Raw genomic sequence first — 21,085 nt, 5'->3', positions numbered from 1 at the left:
GTGAGAATGGTAAGGACGGGGGTGTTTTTCCTACCTCGGAGGAATTTCTTGTTTAATTATGCTTGCTAAATGTTTAGTATTGTTCCAGTGGGTTGGCACTTCCTTTACTCCAAAGCAACTCTAAACTGAACTACAGTTGATCACACACATGGACACACACACTTTGAGTTTCAGCAGAAAAACAACTTGTTGCATTTTATATGAATGGCAAGGTTAGGAGTATGCAAACTGGTTAGTTCATGTTTATTCTTGAGTTTGACAAGTCAGACTGAACTGAGTTTTCTTCTACTAAAAATCTGTTAACCAATAACATTTTAACCCTTTCACAGCCTGTAGGACATCAGCTGACGTCCTTAGTAACTTGCTTTAACGGGCAACGAACCATTCAATAAACAATAGAAGAACTTCAAGAGGAAGACAAACAACAAACAACCAATGTATGTGTGTGTCACAGTGTGTTATACATCAAGGACACACTGTAAGTTGTCAACTCAGGTAAACACTGGAAATGCTTTGTATACAAATATTCCCTGGCAGCAAACAGGTTAATCAAACAATACAACAACAATTTTCAGGTGCGGCAGCTGCTTGGTCCGGCTTCAACCGTGACGTCTATGGCAAGGTCCCCAGACCAAAAGACCATGGCTGTGGGTTACAGGGACGGCTCAGTGCACATCTTTGACGTCAGTAGTGGGGAGTGTGAGATCACCTTTCAAGGCCACAAGCGAGCAGTAACAGCCTTGGCCTTTGACGCTGCAGGCATGAGGCTTGTCTCGGGATCACAGGTGAGAGAGAGAGAGGTGGAGGGAAAGAGAGAGAGCGTGTGACTGTTAATGAGGGATAATGGCTAAAAGAGAGAAGAAACAAAGTCTACTAGTGAGAAAATGAGTTCATAACACAAACTGTGGTGGTGGTGGTGGATAGTGTGTGTGTGGTACAGCGAAGAAACAATGTAGAAAGGAAGAAAAAAAAGGAATTTATTATGCAAAATGTGTGAGTGTGTGTGGGCAAGGGAGAGAGAGTGTGTATATATGGCTGTGTATTGCCCCTGTGATTGTGTGTGTGTAATACTAAGTTAGGCCAAAAAAAAAAAGGTCTGTTTACGGTAACATAGGCCAAAAAAATAGGGTCGGTAGGTCAGGATTTTTTTTTCTTTTTTTTCCCCCCAAAAACATATTTTTACGGTATTTTGCAAAAAAAACCAAGTGTTTTTTTGTTTTGTTTTTTCCCCAAATGCCCCAAAAAAGTCTAGGGTCACGCGAAAAAAATAGGGTCGGTCGGGTTACCGTAAACACACTATTTTTTGGGGGGGGCCTTAGTAAAGATAAAAAGAGAGAGAAGAAACAAAGTATTTTGGGGAAAAACAAGGGTTCACGACATAGGATGTGTGTGTGTGTGTATGCAGTTGAACAAGAGAGAGGAATCATCAGAGATGAAGAATTCATGACAGATAAGCTGCTCTTTTTTTCTCTCGGTTAGTCACTTCTGCATCACTCTTTATGGCGATAACTTTATAAACTGTCTTGCAGGACACAGACTTGACAGTGTGGGATTTGGTGAGCGAGTCAGGCCTCTTCCGCCTGAAGGGACACACTGGAGAAATTACCAAGGCAGTGTTCATGAAGGAACACAACATTCTTGTCTCCAGGTAAGAACTGTTATGGATGTACACAGTGGAACAACCGATTTAAGACTCGACTACCTCCATTTTAAAACCCTGTTTTTTGGGGCAGGGATGTAGCTCAGTCGGTAGCGCGCTGGATTTGTATCCAGTTGGCCGCTGTCAGCGTGAGTTCGTCCCCACGTTCGGCGAGAGATTTATTTGTCAGAGTCAACTTTGTGTGCAGACTCTCCTCGGTGTCCGAACACCCCAGTGTGTACCCGCAAGCAGAAGACCAAGTGCGCACGAAAAAGATCCTGTAATCCATGTCAGAGTTCGGTGGGTTATAGAAACACGAAAATACCCAGCATGCTTCCTCCGAAAACGGTGTATGGCTGCCTAAATGGCGGGGTAAAAAACGGTCATACACGTAAAATTTCACTCGTGCAAAAAACACGAGTGTACGTGGGAGTTTCAGCCCACGAACGCAGAAGAAGCAGAAACCCTGTTCATAACCTCTGTTAATAAAACTTAATTTACCCCCATTTTAAGACCACCTCCTTTTTAAGACCTAGTTTTCTCAGATTTGTGAAGGTCTTAAAAGGGTGGTTCCACAGTAGTGTGCATTCTGTACGTGAGAAGTATCTCACTGAGGAAGACGGCAGTGCATTCTGTACGTGAGAAGTATCTCACTGAGGAAGACGGCAGTGCATTCTGTACGTGAGAAGTATCTCACTGAGGAAGACGGCAGTGCATTCTGTACGTGAGAAGTATCTCACTGAGGAAGACGGCAGTGCATTCAACCAAAAGTTGAGCGTTTGTGTTTGTAAATTGCATTGTGAAGTGTGCAGTTGAATTTAATTATAGATGAAGACTTTTGATGCAGTGTGTGTTCTGAAAGTAATTGAGGAACAAATGCAGCATATTCAACCATAAGTTGTGGGTGTTTGTCACTGTGTGTGTGTCTGTGTGTGCAGTTGAATTTAATTTTCAATGAAGGCTTACAGTGCACCATTGTTTTGTGCAGAATCAAAACCATGCACCTAAACTATGTTGAATATGACTGATAATCAGACCAGTTTAAAAATGTGTATGATACTTGCAGGGTTCGTACGCTCCTTGAATCTCCTTGAATCCCCTTGAATTTTCAACCCCCCTTTTCAAGGACCTTGAATCTCCTTGAATTTGGAGAAAATGGTCATTCTTGTGTTTAACCTCCTTGAATTCAGAAGTGCAGGCAAAAAAAAAAATGTTAATATTAAAGTTTTTCAGCAAAATGAAGCAACTTGACATTTTTGTTCGTCGCTGGAACGGGCAGCAAGTCCAAACGGAATACTACGCTTCCAAATTTCTTGGACATGCTTATGCAACCACTCTGATTGATTCTCTGGAGCCTGCCATGGTGGAGCTGGGATACCGGAAATACTCCTTGAAAACTCCTTGAATACTCCTTGAATTTCACTGTCAGGTGTCTGTATGAACCCTGTACTTGGTGTCTGGACACTGAGAGCTCAGAGTGACATTTGTGAAACAGGTGAAATGATCATCTTTGGGATATTGGTTTTAAGCATGCAAAAGACAACAAATGAGTCCAAGTAACTTTTTGTCCATCTCGCTTCAGCTCCAAAGACAAGCTGGTCAAATTTTGGGACCTGGACATTCAACATTGCTTCAAAACGCTGGTTGGACACAGGACAGAGGTATGTGCATCCTCCTCTCTCTCTCTCTCTCTCTCTCTCTCTCTCTCTCTCTCTCTCTCTCTCTCTCTCTCTCTGAGTCTGAGTCTCTCTCTCTCTCTCTCTCTCTCTCTTTCTCTTTCTCTTTTTTCTGATTACTTCCCCAAACCCACATCCCCACAACCCTGGTTTGTATGGGCCAATGGCCACAAGTACAATAAACCATCCAAAAGTCAAGTCAGTCTCTGTCTGTCTCTCTCTAGGACTAGCCGTAAGTAAGGATCATATGGACCTAACGCTATAGTCCTTCTGTATTAGTTTTCCAGTTCTCTCTCTCTTTTTTCTCTCTCGCATTGCTTATTTGTAGCCTTGTGTCTCACACAGATTTTAGCCTCTCTTTTTTTGAAAAAGTTGTATTATGAAGAGTAGCCACATTGAATGAAAACTATATATGTCCAGGAGGATGTTTATTAAAACTAAGGAACACTATTTTCCATGTGGAGGGTACAGTGTGGTACAGTCGCGAACCTGTCCATAACGACTACCCTAGGGACCTCCCTAAAGTGGTCGTTTAAGACAGTTGGTCGCTGTGGAAAGGTGAATCATACAAGAAACACTGGTCTGGGATCCTTTGGAGTGGTCGTTGTGGGCAGGTGGTCTGTACTATCTCACGTCCACCCTGTCTTAAAGGCATATGTACTCGATGACTATACACGCTAATTGCTTTACCAACAGCTGGAGACATGCTAAATTAAGTTCCCTGCAAAATATTGTGGTCTAGGACCCCTTCAATGTTGAGATATGTTAATTTTCATTTTGATCTGGATCGTCCTATTTATAGATTTGGCAACACATGTAACGTTGATGCAAGGGAGCTAACACCGCGGCTTTGTTGACATCCTCACTTTTTCAGAGGCTAGAACAAGCTGTAATGCATGTATTATGGTCCGCGCATGGTGACATATCGTCATTATATGGTCTTATGGTGCGTTTGACATCGATTATGGGCAAACTACACTTTGTAAACACGGGAGCGCGTACATATGCCTTTAAGCAACGTATGTATACATTTTTACTGCCATAGACATTGTTAAGACACTATTTATGGGCCAATATGCAAAACTTTTATCTATTAAAAAGGACTTGGACAGGATAGGATTTGGATTTAGGATATTACAGAAGGTAGCATGAAAGACATTTTTTCCTGACAATTGCAGGTGTACAGTTTTGTCTTGGTGAACAAGGGGCATCGCATCATCACTGGCTCGGCTGACAGTGAACTGAGGGTGTGGGACATAACATTCCGAGATGAGGTATGTGCAAGATTTACATGATACTCTCAAGAAGTAAGGAGAAATTGATCACTTGGAAAGAGTCAGATCAAACCGGTCTTCCTCTTGCAAGTTAAATTAACTTTTAGATACAGATGGTATATGTTGTGCCTTTTTGGGTTTTTTAGATTTTATTTTCAGTTAACCCAATGCCCCCTGACAAAAAAATGGCAGGCAGCCTTCTTAATCCTGAGCAAAGGGAAACTACTCCGCACAACATGCACACATACAAAACAAAACAATTCATGTAAAATCATAGAGTACTCACATTTATATAAAAGATGGCAGAATAACTCGAGAATAGACTATAGTTTCATATGCAAGTATGTTCTGTCCACTTCCGATGTAATAAATGTTGTTTAAAAAAAACAATCCAGCAAATGTTCTTCAAAAATGTCCAACGTATCAGCCTTCAGTCCTCATTTACACCAATATATGTTGAAACTCCCAGAAAAATCCTCCCGAAAGTCCTGTTGTCGAATAACAACACCCAGATCGATGTCAAGACTCATCCCCTTTCACCTGTTCAAGTAGAAAACCTTCAAAAGGCGTGTCAGAATCGTCATCTGAGTTCCCCATGATCGAACACCATACTTCCAAACCTTCGTTCAACGCCATTATGTCAGCCAAAAAAATCTCAAACTTTGAAAATTCACAGCAAACACACTATCGCATCGATTCAAACTCTGCAAACGCCAGAATGAAGTGCATTAATCACATCCGGTCGCAAGGCCTTATGGGTAAGGCTCAAAGCGAAAGTGAAAGTAGGTGACCTAGTGTTTAGCGGGCCATGCCGGGCGTTTCAGGGATTTCATAGGGCACTTCCAGCGGGCCATGCCGGGCGGTTCAGGGGGCATTGGGTTAAGAAATTAGATGTTCTTTTTGGTTGAGGAATTACCTTTTTGAAAATGAGCAAAAACACATTAATTCCCAGAATATTTTTGTCTTACTCATAAGTTAAATAAATGTCATTTTTTGCGGCTTGAAAATTATATTTTTTGCAAGCTGAAAACTGATGGAGCTAACAATAAGTAAGTTCACAGGTACATGTTTTGCATTATTTATTGTCAACAGATGGATGAGAGCGAAACAGTAGAACCAAGCAAGAAGGCGAAGAAAGATGACAGCGATGATGAAGATGCTGAGGATGATGAAAGCTCGGTAAGTAGATGATTTGAGGTTGCAGGTAATTTTATTGAGACCTTGAAGAGTGAAGAGTGTGTGTGTATCTGTGTGTGTGACCAGCTTGACCTGTCTTGGTTTGCGGGTTTCAGCTAGCCAGATTTTAGTTATCTCGACGATGACTGATCCCAGATTGCTGGTGTCGATCTTTTAGTTTCAGGTCAACAAATTGACTCAATTTGTTCATATCGCTTATTGACGCGACTTGTTTCATTCTTTCTTTTCAGCCCTTGGTGTGTGTAAGCAAGGGCTCTGTCATGCGCGAAGCTAGAGATCCAGTCCGTGGTCTTGTGGTCGATGCATCTGAACAACATCTGCTCTGTCATGTGAGTATGCAAGTAAACTTGGTATATCGTTGGTGAAATCGGCTCTTGGCACCTAGTCAAATTACGATTTCACCAAGTATACGTATGGTCTTTACAAGTATCAACATCGAAAATGCAAACATTTATTTGAGACAGAAAAAAAGGGAAAAACGAAACCTTTCATTTTCAGTTAGGGAGGTATTGCTGGGAAGGGGGGGGGGGGGGGGGGGGGGGGTTGATGTGCAGTAGAGGAACTTTAGATAACTGTACTTGAAATGATTTATTTAGCTTCCAGTTACTTTGATGGTCATTTTGTGCCATCAGGTACCGATGGGTCATATGTTCTATACCAATTGGCGGAAACTTGCATTCTCCCAGTAAGGTCATATATTGTACTACGTTGCAAGCCCCTGGAGCAATTTTTTGATTTGTGCTTTTGTGAACAAGAAACAATTAACAAGTGGCTCTATCCCATCTCCCCCCTTTCCCCGTCGCGATATAACCTTGAACGGTTGAAAGCGACGTTAAACACCAAAGAAAGAAAGAAAGAAAGAAAGATACCAATTGGCAATATTTTGCACTGATCACCTGATGCAGCAGCTGCTTAATCTTTTGATCTGTACATTTCCCCCCATTTTAAGACCTTGCTTTATCAGACTTTCTGCTCATAACCTGTGTAAACTTCACCCCATTTTAAGACCTTGCTTTATCAGACTTTCTGTTCATAACCTGTGTAAACTTCCCCCCATTTTAAGACTCCCTTCCTTTTAAGACATGATTTTCTGAGGTTGTTTGATGTCTGAAAAGAGGGTTTCTTCTGTCAAGCATCGCTCAACACAACAGCTACATTTTATATATTGATTGCAGGGCCCAGGGAGAAAGTGTGAGGTGTTTGTCTTGGCCTCTGAGGAGGAGCTGCAGAAGAAGCTGAAGAAAAGGCGCAAGAAAGCACGGCTCAGGTAGGGTGTGAGCGTGTGGGAACGTATGGGCGGAATGGACAAACTCCGGAAATAACTATGTCACGAAAATAACTCTGTCACGTTTGTATGGGTTGTGAAAGAGCGAAAACTCTTGGTTTTATTGAGGCAAACTTTTCACACATTCTCCTTGTCTATGAGTTTCACACACACCCCTGACTCGTGACTGGCCTGTAATGTCATGTGAGAAAGTTTGCCTGGATAAAAGCAAGAGTATTCACTCTTTCACTACTTTTCAAACCTGACATAGTTATTTCTGGAATCCAAGAGCTGAGGGAAGTTGCACGTCTCTAGAAACTCTAACTTCCAGGTTGATCAGATTGGAGGCAGCGCAGGCAATGTCTGTTTCCCAAGGTTTGAAGTTTTTATTTTTGTGTGTGTTTAAGCCCATAAGGCTTGGAAGCAGTAACATTTACACATATACACACTCTGAAGGAAATCGTGTTCACACAGCCAGCACGACAGTGGCTGGAGAACCTGACGAAAACAAAGCAGAGATCCCAATTCACTGGATTTTACATACTTGATACCACAGGGCTGCAGCCTCTGGCATGGAGGAGGAAGAGGTTGCAGAACCCACCCTGACCGTGGAAGACGAGGTGCGCAGGGTAGACACCTTCAAACTGTCGGCTAAAGTCAAAGGGGTGGACGTGGTTGCCAAGGATGGACTGCTCCAGGTTGGTTGAAGTGAAATCTATCCACATGCTGGGATGGTCATTTGGAATACAGTGGAACCCCCCTTTTAAAAAACAAAAACAATTTAAGACTCCCTCCTTTCTGTATATGTAAAAATCAGAAACCTATAAATGTGCTCAGATTTGTACACCATTTTATTGTAAATTTAAAAAAACGTTCTGCACCCCCTCTTGAATTTCAGTGATTTTTGAGTGGGAGCCCTGTAATTTATTTAAATCTATAAGGCAGCAAAATTATGGTTATAGTCTTGTGGAAGATTTTTTTTTCCCTTGTTTCCGTAGAAACACTGAGTCAAGATATGATTTGTAATTGTGATCATTTCAGGTAGCTACCCTCCTCAGCAACAACTGTGTAGAAACAACTCAGGTGCAGATTGTTGACGCTCACAACGTCAGTTGCCAGGAGACATCTGGCATCAACAGGAGCGGTCACCGCAGTGAAGTGCGCACTCTAGCTTTCAGCTCTGACGGCAATTTGTTCCTGTCTGCCAGCGGTGAACAAGTCAAACTCTGGAACAGGTGTGTGTTGTGTCTGTGTGCTTTCATGTGTGTGTCAGTGTGTTTGTGCTTGTGTGTGGTCATGCTATGTTTGCACATCTAGGACTGGCTAACATTAGTTCCTTCTCCATTGATGCATAGAAGTAGAGCTTTAAAAGGGTACTAGTACAATCATAAAGTCCGTAAAAGAAGGTTGAAATAAAACCACCACTGGGGGAAAAGAATTGAGGAGACCCATTCTTTCCTCACTCTTTGACGCCGTCCATCGATTATGTTGGGCAGCAGTTTGTTTGCCCTTGTCCTCGCACATCTTCAGTTCTGTTCTACGGGCGGGGATGTAGCTCAGTCGGTAGTGCGCTGGATTTGTATCCAGTTGGCCGCTGTCAGCGTGAGTTCGTCCCCACGTTCGGCGAGAGATTTATTTCTCAGAGTCAACTTTGTGTGCAGACTCTCCTCGGTGTCCGAACACCCCCGTGTGTACACGCAAGCACAAGACCAAGTGCGCACGAAAAAGATCCTGTAATCCATGTCAGAGTTCGGTGGGTTATAGAAACACGAAAATATGCTTCCTCCGAAAACGGCGTATGGCTGCCTAAATGGCGGGGTAAAAAACGGTCATACACGTAAAATTCCACTCGTGCAAAAAACACGAGTGTACGTGGGAGTTTCAGCCCACGAACGCAGAAGAAGAAGAAGAAGTTCTGTTCTGAAGACAAAAACTTACTTTTGACAAATGATGTGTGTGTGCCTACAGGTCCTCCCTTCAGTGCATCAGCACCTTTGACTGTGACTACGCCCTGTGTTCCTCGTTTGCTCCTGGCGACAAACACGTCATCATCGGCACCAAGGTCAGGGCAGGCACTATCTGCATGGCAACCTTTAATCAGTGATCACTCTAAGTGTTGCACCGGCACGGTTGGCCTAGTGGTAAGGCGTCCGCCCCGTGATTGGGAGGTCGTGGGTTCGAACCCCGGCCGGGTCATACCTAAGACTTTAAAATTGGCAATCTAGTGGCTGCTCCGCCTGGCGTCTGGCATTATGGGGTTAGTGCTAGGACTGGTTGGTCCGGTGTCAGAATAATGTGACTGGGTGAGACATGAAGCCTGTGCTGCGACTTCTGTCTTGTGTGTGGCACACGTTAAATGTCAAAGCAGCACCGCCCTGATATGGCCCTTCGTGGTCGGCTGGGCGTTAAGCAAACAAACAAACAAACAAACAATACTAAGTGTTTTGTTGACCGTTATTAACTGAAAGGCTAGAAGAATCCATTGAACAAACAACGGTCGCTTGATCTTGGCAACCAGTCAAACTAAGTTGTCATGAATAAAAAGAACAGAAGAGTTGTAGGTTATTCATACGTTCAAATAACCTCCCATTCTTGGTTTTTTATTCTGAATTTTAGAACATTAGCAGTCTTTCTGTTTGATAGACTGAAGTTGTTATGACAAATAGATAGCTTCATTTTTATACAGAGACCTGTTAAATGCAATCAAACTTGGTGGGACTAACTTGACGATTTCTTTTCTAGTATTTTTATTAAAAATCAACAACAGTTTTACTGGAAATGTCTCCTTAACTTGACCACTGCTTTTGATTGGGCAGTATCAGAGCTGTATGTTTGAGTTTGACTTAGTACTTATTCAAGTTATTTGTGGGATTTCAAAATTTGGACATGACGACAGGTTTTGGTTCTAGAAGAAAATGCTAGTGCGTGTTTGCCTTCATTGTAATAACAATGTTCGGAAATGTGTATGAGTTGTGGAAGAGTTGCTTTCCCTTGTTTCCATAGAAACTCGGAGCCAAGTCTGCAATGTCACATCATAGACCATTTATCCTGGACCGCCAACTAGCTCTCTCTCCGCTCTTTCTCTCTATTACGAGGTAGCGGCCTCTCGCATTTAGGAACCTACGCTTACATGGCCTTTCAGAAATCAGGGATACGTCATATCCGGTGTCGATTGTAAACATGGACGAAGTTGCCGAGGTAAGTTCTGAAAATGCTAAAATAAACTCAGCTAAAGTGCATATGGAACATGTTTTTTGATGAGTTTTGTTTAGTTTAGTTTGGAGTTTTGGAAAATCCAGTTCATTGTCACCTCCCATTGTCACAAATAACTGGAGCGTGCTTTCTTTTCACTGTCTTCGAATCGCTGGCCTTTCAAACCGGACGCTAAGCGCCCCTGAAAGTCGAGCGTCGTAACCTCGAAGGGTCACGTGACAAGTTGGCGGTCCAGGCTATTTGGTCTATGGTCACATGTAGCTTGTCTCAGTGTTTCTATGGAAACAAGGGAAAACAACTCTTCCTCAACCCATACAAACCCAAGTTTTGTCCAGACTTTGTCTTGATACGCATTCTTAATTTGACCCCAAACAGAGCGGGAAGCTTCAGATCTTTGACGTGAGTTCGAGAACCATGACGTCATGCATCGATGCTCATGAAGACACTGTGTGGTCGCTCAGCATGGCACCAAAAGACAAGGTAAGGCTTTTTGAGATTCCCGTCACTTTGTGTGTTGCAGTGTGAAAGCATGTTCGTGTGTGATATTTCAGAACATCTCTATTTTTTTAGAAAACAATGTGTCACGTCCGTGTATTTGATGGTTTTGGGTCCGAGTTGCACAGTGGTACCTGTGATAAAAGGACACCCTTTGGGCCAGTTCAAAGTGTCCCTACATCGCAGGTGGTCTGTTATGACAGGTATATTTTGGTTAAGATAATGGACAAAGGGACAACAGAAAGTGTCCTTACATAGGAGGTGTCCTCTCATCAGAGGGGCCTTACATGGAAGGTACTACTGTAGATACAAAAATGTATTGTACATGCGAATGATTTTGCTACAGCATCCTGCATGTAAAGTGAGAGAGAGAGTGTGTGTGTGTGATTATGTTGCTCTTAATCGTCGTGAGTGGGATTATTAAAATGTGTTTAGTGATAATAACGATGTCTTTAAGTGTTCGGTGACTGTCTGGCTTCAAATATTAAATGAATTAAAGCAGATGAAAATCTGCTTCTGCTGTTTATATTTCAAGTTGGATTTTGTTTCAGAATGGAATCATAACAGGCAGTAAAGACCAGACAGTAAAGTTCTGGAAGTTTGAGCTGGTTGCTTCCCCTGATGATGAATCTGGAAGGTAAAGATCATCGCTTTAAATATTTTACCACCGTTGTTTGACGTGGTAGTTTTCCTTAAATTAGTCCTTTTTTGTGGATTGTTCTGAATTTAATGCCTGGTTGTCATTCGAGTCTTGTAGATGGGGTGGATCGATCAGTTGTTTTGAGTTCATGCCTAGAATATTGGAAAGATGTTTCTTTGTTAGGTTATTTGTTTGAAATCATCAGTATCGCTATGTTGAAGCAGGATAAGTTTGATAAAGAATCGTTGTTACAGGAAACACCTGACACTGGTACATACACGCACCTTGAAGATGGACGACCAAGTCACCTGTGTCACATACAGGTGAGATTATCCCTTTTCTCCCCATGACATGGAAAGCAACTCTGTCAATTCTAAACAAAGTAACTACTGCAAGTTTTTCAAAATTTTGTTAATGCTCAAACCTTGCAGGGAGCCAGTGGAAATGGAAACAGCTATGCGTCATAGATAGCGTTGTGTACAGCAGGTGTTTTAGTGATGTGCATGTGGGAGCTCCAGTGGGCGATAATGGGCACTCTGGGGGGAAAAGGGTTGTACTGATACTTCTATTGACCGAGTGCTGCATTGGTGAAATCTGTGCGGGCGGGGATGTAGCTCAGTCGGTAGCGCGCTGGATTTGTATCCAGTTGGCCGCTGTCAGCGTGAGTTCGTCCCCACGTTCGGCGAGAGATTTATTTCTCAGAGTCAACTTTGTGTGCAGACTCTCCCCGGTGTCCGAACACCCCCCGTGTGTACACGCAAGCACAAGACCAAGTGCGCATGAAAAAGATCCTGTTATCCATGTCAGAGTTGGGTGTGTTATAGAAACACGAAAATACCCAGCATGCTTCCTCCGAAAACGGCGTATGGCTGCCTAAATGGCGGGGTAAAAAACGGTCATACACGTAAAATTCCACTCGTGCAAAAAATACCACGAGTGTACGTGGGAGTTTCAGCCCACAAACGCAGAAGAAGAAGAAGGTGAAATCTGTGCACAGAGAGATGAAACTAAAGAAAACATTTATTTCTCCTGTCATTTACTTCCTCGGTTCTCCTTACATTTTTTCATGGTGGACATGTATTTCTTTCATTCATTACATTCTGCTTGCAAACTGCCTGCAATGTAGGTTTTACAGCTCATCTTTAACCACACAGTGAAACAGTGTCTCATTCAACCATTTCCGGTAAGCAACTACTACCTTTGCAGTGGGTACTAAAAAACGCACAAAAAGTAGTTAAAGAAAGACGTCTTAAAAAAGACGTCCAAACACCACTGAGGTGCCATACGGGAATTGTCTGGCAGCAGAACCACCGAATAAAGGGTCCAAGCTCAGGCCCCATGAATTCTAGACAACGCAGAGGAGAAAGAATGCTATTTATGTGAGTTGGTAAGTATATTAATTAAATGAAAATTTATTAAGATATTTTCGATTATTGGATGTCATAATACTGTCCTCTACATTTATGATTTTGTTTGTTTCATTATTTGATCAGCCCTGACCAGCGACTTTTGGCAGTTGCCCTGCTGGACAACACGGTCAAAGTCTTCTTTGTGGACACCTTGAAGGTCAGTAGCTCTTAACGAACAGCAAATTACTTTCACAGGCAGGCGTGTACGGTGGAACCCCGCTTTTAAGACCTTCAAAAATCAGAGATAATCAGGTCTTAAAAAGATGTTAGTCCAAAAACTCTCTTGACGGATCCGTCTTCTTCTTTGTCATCATAATCGATCCCCCAACAGATTATGAACAGAAAATCTGTACAAAATAAGGTCTTAAAAAAGGGGTGGGGGGGTGGGGGTGGTTCTTAAAGGGGGGTTCCACTGTATTCAGTTGGTATGATTGTAGGACTGTAGGGCTGTGTGGTTGTATGAAACTACCTTTCTGTGTGCTTGTGTACTTCTCTGGATAGAGAGATAGCTCATTTGGTAGTGTAGCCAGGTTGTATGAAACTACCTTTCTGTGTGCTTGTGTACTTCTCTGGATAGAGAGATAGCTCATTTGGTAGTGTAGCCAGGTTGTATGAAACTACCTTTCTGTGTGCTTGTGTTCTTCTCTGGATAGAGAGATAGCTCATTTGGTAGTGTAGCCAGGTTGTATGAAACTACCTTTCTGTGTGCTTGTGTACTTCTCTGGATAGAGAGATAGCTCATTTGGTAGTGTAGCCAGGTTGTATGAAACTACCTTTCTCTGTGCTTGTGTACTTCTCTGGGTAGAGAGATAGCTCATTTGGTAGTGTAGCCAGGTTGTATGAAACTACCTTTCTGTGTGCTTGTGTACTTCTCTGGATAGAGAGATAGCTCATTTGGTAGTGTAGCCAGGTTGTATGAAACTACCTTTCTGTGTACTCTGGATAGAGAGATAGCTCATTTGGTAGTGTAGCCAGGTTGTATGAAACTACCTTTCTCTGTGCTGGTGTACTTCTCTGGGTAGAGAGATAGCTCATTTGGTAGTGTAGCAAGGTTGTATGAAACTACCTTTCTGTGTGCTTGTGTACTTCTCTGGATAGAGAGATAGCTCATTTGGTAGTGTAGCCAGGTTGTATGAAACTACCTTTCTGTGTGCTTGTGTACTTCTCTGGATAGAGAGATAGCTCATTTGGTAGTGTAGCCAGGTTGTATGAAACTACCTTTCTGTGTGCTTGTGTACTTCTCTGGATAGAGAGATAGCTCATTTGGTAGTGTAGCCAGGTTGTATGAAACTACCTTTCTGTGTGCTTGTGTACTTCTCTGGATAGAGAGATAGCTCATTTGGTAGTGTAGCCAGGTTGTATGAAACTACCTTTCTGTGTGCTTGTGTACTTCTCTGGATAGAGAGATAGCTCATTTGGTAGTGTAGCCAGGTTGTATGAAACTACCTTTCTGTGTGCTTGTGTACTTCTCTGGGTAGAGAGATAGCTCATTTGGTAGTGTAGCCAGGTTGTATGAAACTACCTTTCTCTGTGCTGGTGTACTTCTCTGGGTAGAGAGATAGCTCATTTGGTAGTGTAGCCAGGTTGTATGAAACTACCTTTCTCTGTGCTGGTGTACTTCTCTGGATAGAGAGATAGCTCATTTGGTAGTGTAGCCAGGTTGGTGGAGTGCTGTCTTTAAAACCCGGCCGTCGCTATCAGGGTTGATTTTGTTTGTTTGTTCGTGGGCTGAAACTCCCACGGCTTTTACGTGTATGACCGTTTTTACCCCGCCATTTAGGCAGCCATACGCCGCTTTCGGAGGAAGCATGCTGGGTATTTTCATGTTTCTATAACCCACCAAACTCTGACATGGATTACTGGATCTTTTTCGTGCGCACTTGGTCTTGTGCTTGCGTGTACACACGGGGGTGTTCGGACACCGAGGAGAGTCTGCACACAAAGTTGACTCTGAGAAATAAATCTCTCGCCGAACGTGGGGACGAACTCACGCTGACAGCGGCCAGCTGGATACAAATCCAGCGCGCTACCGACTGAGCTCCATCCCCGCCCATCAGGGTTGATTGAAACCTGGGTTCGACAAAGGAGTTATTTCCCAGAGTCAACTTTGTGCAGACTTTCCTCACTGTCTCAACACCTCAGTGTGCACTCATAAAGATCAGACAGCAAAAATATCAGGGTTTGGAAAACATGAACATATGTATGCAAGAAAAAAATGGGTAGTAGTGCTGTATTGTATGGCAGCTTACTTTCCCAAGGGAAAAAGCAATCCGAAACCCCACAGGACTATCTGGAATTACCTTACCTTACCTTACCTTAAAGAGACCAAAAAGCAATGTACTCATGTTGAAATGACGAACACGGAACGAATAACAGCGAAGTTTCGACCTAAGGGTCTTCTTCAGGCACAAACACACAAAAGTACACACACAAAAAAGAAGAAGAAAGACGATAGAACAGATAAAGAGGAGAATAACTGACAAAACAACTGCACTGCACAAACCAACAAATGACAAAGACAGAGAAGCAAGGGAAGCTCTTTGAGTACATTGCTTTTTGGTCTCTTTATTGCTTTTTGGTCTCTTTATTGTTCCCTCTCACGTGCAGTCACCATTGTTTAATACTTACCTTACCTTACCTTACCTTACCTTACCTTACCTTCCTCACCTTTACCTTATCCTACCTGAGCTTGCCTTTGCTTTGCTGACCCTTACCTTACCTTACCCCCTTACCGTTACCCTAACCGTACCTTACCTTTCATTACATTACCTTCATGAAACCTGATCTTTTTGCAACGTTGTGGTTTTCTTCATCAGTTGAACTATTCTTCTTCTTCTACATTCTCGAACATAAACTATGATTACAAACATGACAGATATCAGCCTTTCTAACTGGTGTTTCATGCTTTTCCAGTTATTCCACACGCTGTACGGGGGAAGTGCTCCGGTTCTGTGTATGGACATATCGACAGACTCGACCGTCATTGCAACAGGAGCCGCCGACAAAAATGTTAAACTCTGGGGCCTGGACTTTGGTGACCTGAAAAAGTCCCTGTACGCACATGATGACAGGTAGGAAGATGTTTATTCTTTTTACTGTTGAATACTTTCTCCATTACCTTTTCCTGCATTTTTTGTTTTCTTTCTTACGTTGAATTTGGTTGTGAGTCTCCCCCAAAATCAGCGTATGGCTGCCCAAATGGTGTGGTAAATACAGTCATACATGTGAAAACTTGCTTGTGCAAAATACTGTACTACATTTATTTTATTTTTTCTTTGCAGTGTGAGCTGTGTGAAGTTTATACCCAGAACTCACCTGTTCTTCTCCGGTGGCAAGGACCGTCTGGTGAAACAGTGGGACGCCGACAGCTATCAGCACATCATCACTCTCAAGGTCTGGTCATTAGAGTTGCCTTCCTTCCAATCTTAACACTTGTAATTCACCGCAGATTGAATGGTTTGTGTTTGTAGGATTAATGCAACCACATGTTGATTTAAAGTGTAAGATGCTGCATTTGACGCCAGTTATAACATGGAAAAAGTTCTTCCTGAATAGAATTAAAGGTAGGATTAGAAGGAGAAGTGGTGAGGTAGAATAGGGGGTAGCATAGCTACTTTTCAATGATATTTAGAGATGTGAAGACAGGGGTACTTGTTCATAGGGTCTCATTTTTGCGCTTTGATACAAGCTCCTGTGGTCACATTTAGGTGTTTATAGGGTCATACCATTGCCAAAACCTCTGACAAACATTGGAAGGGCCAATCACTAGTGAGGGATGTGTCCGAAACATGTGCTCCTGTCCGCGTGTTTCTGATACACCCTTCGCTAGTGGTTGGCCCCTCCAAAGTTTGTCACAGGTTTTGGCAAGGGTATTCACTCTCCCACAACCCATACAAACCCGACAGAGTTATTTCCGGAAAAAAACCCGCGGGTTAGGGGGAGTCCCATATTGGTTGGGACGAGAAATAATTTACCCGATACTACCCAGCATGTCGTAAGAGGCGACTAACGGTTCTGTTTCTCGTTTTACCCTTGTTAAGTGTTTCTTGTATAGAATATAGTCAATGTTTGTAAAGATTTTAGTCAAGCAGTATGTAAGAAATGTTAAGTCCTTTGTACTGGAAACTTGCATTCTCCCAGTAAGGTCATATATTGTACTACGTTGCAAGCCCCTGGAGCAATTTTTTGATTAGTGCTTTTGTGAACAAGAAACAATTAACAAGTGGCTCTATCCCATCTCCCCCCTTTCCCCTATCCCATCTCCCCCCTTTCCCCGTCGCGATATAACCTTGAATGGTTGAAAACGACGTTAAACACCAAAGAAAGAAAGAAAGAAAGAATTTCCGAAAATTGTCTATTGTTCAAGGGTCTCATGTATAAGGTCACATTTGCATGTTGACAGGGCCACCACGCGGAGGTCAGAGCCCTGGCAGTTAGCCCTGATGGAAGCTTCCTGGTCAGTTCCAGCCATGACATGTCCCTGCGACTGTGGGAGAAGACCGACGGCATTCTCGTGCTCGACGAAGAGAGAGAACAGGTTTGTGCATGTACAGTGGAACCCCCCTTTTAAGACACCCTCCTCCCCCCCCTGTTCAAACCATGTGATTAAATTACATATCTTACCCAACTCACATATAGCAATTAACTCTAGTTCAGTGCTGGTAACGCTGTACGCATCCCCTTGGTAACAAGGGAAGCCCCTCTAAAAAAAGAGTGACCAATACCCATAAGGCCATATTAATACATACTTCCGACTTCCGTATGCGCGCGCATACGCCGCCATATGCATCATTCCATACTCAGCGAGCAGTGGGACTGGTCGTGTTTTTGTACGCTCTGGCTGTGTTCAGCCATCTGTCACTTCGTCTACGGACTTGGTCACTTACCTCTTGGTATCTTCTTGCTTGTCTTATCGTCTCTTCATGTTGAGGTGAGATCTTTCTGTTTTTTGCTTGTGTTTGTGGGCGTTGTTGACCTTAAATTGAACTTGTGAAATTTTCTTGTTTACAAAATTTTTCGTGAGTTGTTTTTGGTCATGGCGGTTAACGCCAAGAAGCGGCAGTTGTCTAAACGAGTAACTGCTGGTTCTCCACCGACAAAGTAAACACCTGGGAAAGCAAAGGCTTCCGGACAGGCTTGTGTTTCGGTTCATGTACTGTCTTTGCTAAAAATATCGATGTTTTGGTCGTCATGCCTCCTTCTCCGTTTTTGACGGCTAAACCTTTAGACAAGGTTTCTCCTGTGGATAAGCCCGCTTAGGCTGCCTTAGTTTATGTGTTTCCCGGTCGTGCGTCTGCGGACGTGGCGACATTGTTGCTCTCTTTAAGTTCACAGGTTTCTTCCTTGGCGGGGGAGTTCGCTTCCACGCGGGCGGAGATGCGTTCGCTTCCGGTGTGACGGGGGTTTCGTCTCTTGCCAACGTTCGCCTGCGCCGTCTGCTACTGTGTCTCAGGCTGATGTTCATGCGGAATGGGATGATGGGACCACGCCTTCGCTTGTGGCCTGTGTTCCGGTTCCCGGTGGTTCACACCAGTTTAAAGGTATGTTTTCTACCCAAGTACCCGGGTTCTCCGGGGAAAGGGTAGAGCGTCTCCAAGAGAAAGTAACTCCGGGCTCTGGCTTTGTGGGTGAAAGTTCCGAAGCTGAGGCTGGCTCTGACTGCATTGGCAGCAGGTCGGTGGCGGTTAGGAACCTTGGAGAGCGAACGGAAGATTTGCGCAACCAACCGCTTCTTTAGATTGTGGTACGGGTGTGCGTCTTTCGCTTCCGCCCGGGGGGCAGGAAGAGAACAGTATAGCTGGCTCTTTGTTTGACTATGGGAGTCAAGCAGGGGGTCAGCTTCCGGATGGCACGGGAGTGCCTGACGGCTGTTCAGAAGACGGTGCTTCCGCGGAGGTGGTTGCACTGAATTCAAATTGCCGTTTAGGCTGTCAAGTGCAGTGGCACTGGTGGCTTAAGCGGCTTCAAGGTACAATAGGATCTTCTGGTGCATGTTTAGGCACCCGGTTGGTTCTGATTTCTGCCGATCCTTGGCCGATTTTGCTAACGCTTTTGCGGCTGTGGCTTCCGGTTAAAGGATGGTTTAGCCTTCTGCCGTTAACACTGTGGTGTTGGTAGTTGGCGCTCATCAGTCTTCGGCTTTCGGTTCCGTTGTTGCGGTTCCTCTGCTGTTACTCAGGCTAAATCCACTTCCTTTTCCAGGCTTTCAGCTGGTATGAGGCAGGTGGATGGAATATCCTTTCGGAGTTCCGGCTTTTGGGAAATTTGTTTCGAACCTTTCCCTTTTGGCAAGTGTTGCTTTTTCGGGATTGGTTCCGGCTCTCATCCTTTTGTAGATGGTTGGAATACCACTGTACAGGTTGATGAGGATTTGGAAGACTTAGCTTCTGGGGCAGATGGAGACGCCTCTTTGTTGACTTTCAGCGAAGCTGCCATCTTTGTTTACATGGATGGCAGAGGTTACTACGCGCTTTTTCCCTGTAGGGTTAGCGGTAGCATTGTCATCTGCCTTTTCTCCTCCATCTTTTTTGGCGCGTCTTGCTCCTTCTTAGGATCAATTTGCGAACTCAATCGATGCTTTTCCCCCATCTCTGCCTTTGTTGGCATCTCAGTGGGAAGCTCATACTTCAGCTTTGCCGCGTTTTGCGCATTTTCAGCTGACCTGAGCCTTTTAAGGGAATCTTAGAACGTTGTGTTCTTGGATTCTCTGTTGGGGTCGTTTGAGCTTGTGAAATTTGTTTTTTCACAATTGAGGCTCCTTTGTTACCACTTCCTTTGTGGGCAACGCTCGGCTTAGCCCCTGCGGTGGCGGGGCTTTAGCTTGCGTCATCTGCTCAAGCAGCGCGTCACGCGCTGATCGCTATCCGTAGGCTTCGGTTTACTCCAAGCTTAAGAACGTAGTTGATTCGTTTGCTTTTTCTACGGAACCGCCACCGGGTTCCCCGGAATTGGCGAACATCCGTCTGGTTGTTAATAGCTAGGAGTGACTGTCTCTCTGTCAGAACAAGGATCTCCTGGCTATGTTTCATTATGGCCGCACTCCTTTACATTTACCGCTTTTTAACAAATCTTGTTCGTGCGCGGTTACGTCCTATCTGGATATTTTTGTTTTCCGTCAGGACGCGGATACGAAGGATGTAGCTTTGCTTTTAGCCTGGGTGTAGGTCTCTTTCAAAAAGGTTTGTTCTTTTGGCGAGACTTTAATCTCTTCTTTTCTTGAAGGTTCCTTTTTGTGAGTTCGCTTCTATGCACAGGGATTCTTCTCTATCTTAAAAGCTCACTGCAGAAGGAAAGCGCACGGCAGGCCTTGGCTTTTTATTGTTTTCAAATAAAGGCTTCAGGCTCGCCGTTCTCGACTTTATCTTTTGTCTCCTTACCCTCGCGTTCGTGGCAGGGTTCTGTGTCTAATATCCACCTTTCTTCCCCCTGAGGCAAGTTAGCGGTGGGTGTTGGTAGGCACACAAAAGCACGCTTTCTTTCACACTTGTGGCAGTTATGTCAACTGGAAGTTAGTTCTCGGCATCACTCTTCTTTCGCCTTTGTGTTTAACACAGCGGCTGGGGGGGATTAGGTTTCCCTCTTTGTGGGGGGAGACACGGGTGCCTCCCTTTTGGTTCTCTTTCATGGTTCGTTTGGTATTTCAGAGCTTCAGGGTTCTGATCTTTTTTCTAAGTCATACGTTTGTTGAGCCGTTTTTGGATCTCTTGGAGATTGTGCAAGCGGCCCTTGATAGAAGTCCTTTACTCCAGGTGTAACTGGGAGTGCAGGGCTGGAGCACATTAGATGTCTAAGGCTTCTCAGCTTTTATAGGACCCTTTGTGGTCTGTTGGGTGTTAAGCAATAGAACAAAGGGTTGGAACATGTGTTGTTTCAAGCAGACAACTCCACAGGGGGCTTTTCTCATCAAGATAAGGGGGTCTCTCACTCCCTATCGCTTCCTCACGGAACATGAGAGGTTTTGGTGGTTTTACCATCACGAGATCTTTTTAGCAGCGAAGTACCTTCATGAGAGTCTCTATGACTGGGTGGACTCTCTAAGTCTGATGGCCACTTGGAGCAGACTCTCTTTGACCACGTGTTTTTGTTCCTTCAGGGGAATGGGAGTAATTTCTAATAATGAGTTTTTGCCTTTTGGTACTTTCGCCTTTTGCTTATCCTCGTCGCCCGACTGCCGGGCATGGAAATTTTTACTCTTGTTTTACTTTGAGTGGCCTGCCGGTCGCACAGTTTGGGCCCGTTCTTTTTGGGTTGCCAGACCTCGTTAGGCTGGCAAGAGGGC

At 43.9% G+C, this 21,085-nt stretch overlaps 1 protein-coding gene across 1 annotated transcript in view; it reads left to right on the top strand.

The window, feature by feature from the left end:
• The window catches only part of LOC138963069 (WD repeat-containing protein 3-like), a 42,639-nt gene that overhangs the window by 2,307 nt on the left and 19,247 nt on the right, over window positions 1–21,085 (top strand). Inside the window, exons 3-19 of the mRNA XM_070335071.1 lie at window positions 576–785; window positions 1,530–1,648; window positions 3,222–3,300; window positions 4,494–4,589; window positions 5,682–5,768; window positions 6,017–6,115; window positions 6,962–7,053; window positions 7,607–7,748; window positions 8,092–8,285; window positions 9,019–9,112; window positions 10,639–10,743; window positions 11,310–11,395; window positions 11,653–11,721; window positions 12,892–12,964; window positions 15,721–15,878; window positions 16,089–16,200; window positions 17,210–17,344. Coding sequence (XP_070191172.1) covers window positions 576–785; window positions 1,530–1,648; window positions 3,222–3,300; window positions 4,494–4,589; window positions 5,682–5,768; window positions 6,017–6,115; window positions 6,962–7,053; window positions 7,607–7,748; window positions 8,092–8,285; window positions 9,019–9,112; window positions 10,639–10,743; window positions 11,310–11,395; window positions 11,653–11,721; window positions 12,892–12,964; window positions 15,721–15,878; window positions 16,089–16,200; window positions 17,210–17,344 — 1,950 coding nt within the window. The remainder of the gene's footprint in view (window positions 1–575; window positions 786–1,529; window positions 1,649–3,221; window positions 3,301–4,493; window positions 4,590–5,681; window positions 5,769–6,016; window positions 6,116–6,961; window positions 7,054–7,606; window positions 7,749–8,091; window positions 8,286–9,018; window positions 9,113–10,638; window positions 10,744–11,309; window positions 11,396–11,652; window positions 11,722–12,891; window positions 12,965–15,720; window positions 15,879–16,088; window positions 16,201–17,209; window positions 17,345–21,085) is intronic.

The sequence above is a fragment of the Littorina saxatilis genome, linkage group LG3, assembly GCF_037325665.1.
Source record: "Littorina saxatilis isolate snail1 linkage group LG3, US_GU_Lsax_2.0, whole genome shotgun sequence".
Classification (NCBI taxonomy): Eukaryota; Metazoa; Mollusca; class Gastropoda; order Littorinimorpha; family Littorinidae; genus Littorina; species Littorina saxatilis.
The sequence above is the reverse complement of the archived record's forward strand: the minus strand, read 5'-3'. Positions and strand labels throughout refer to the sequence as shown.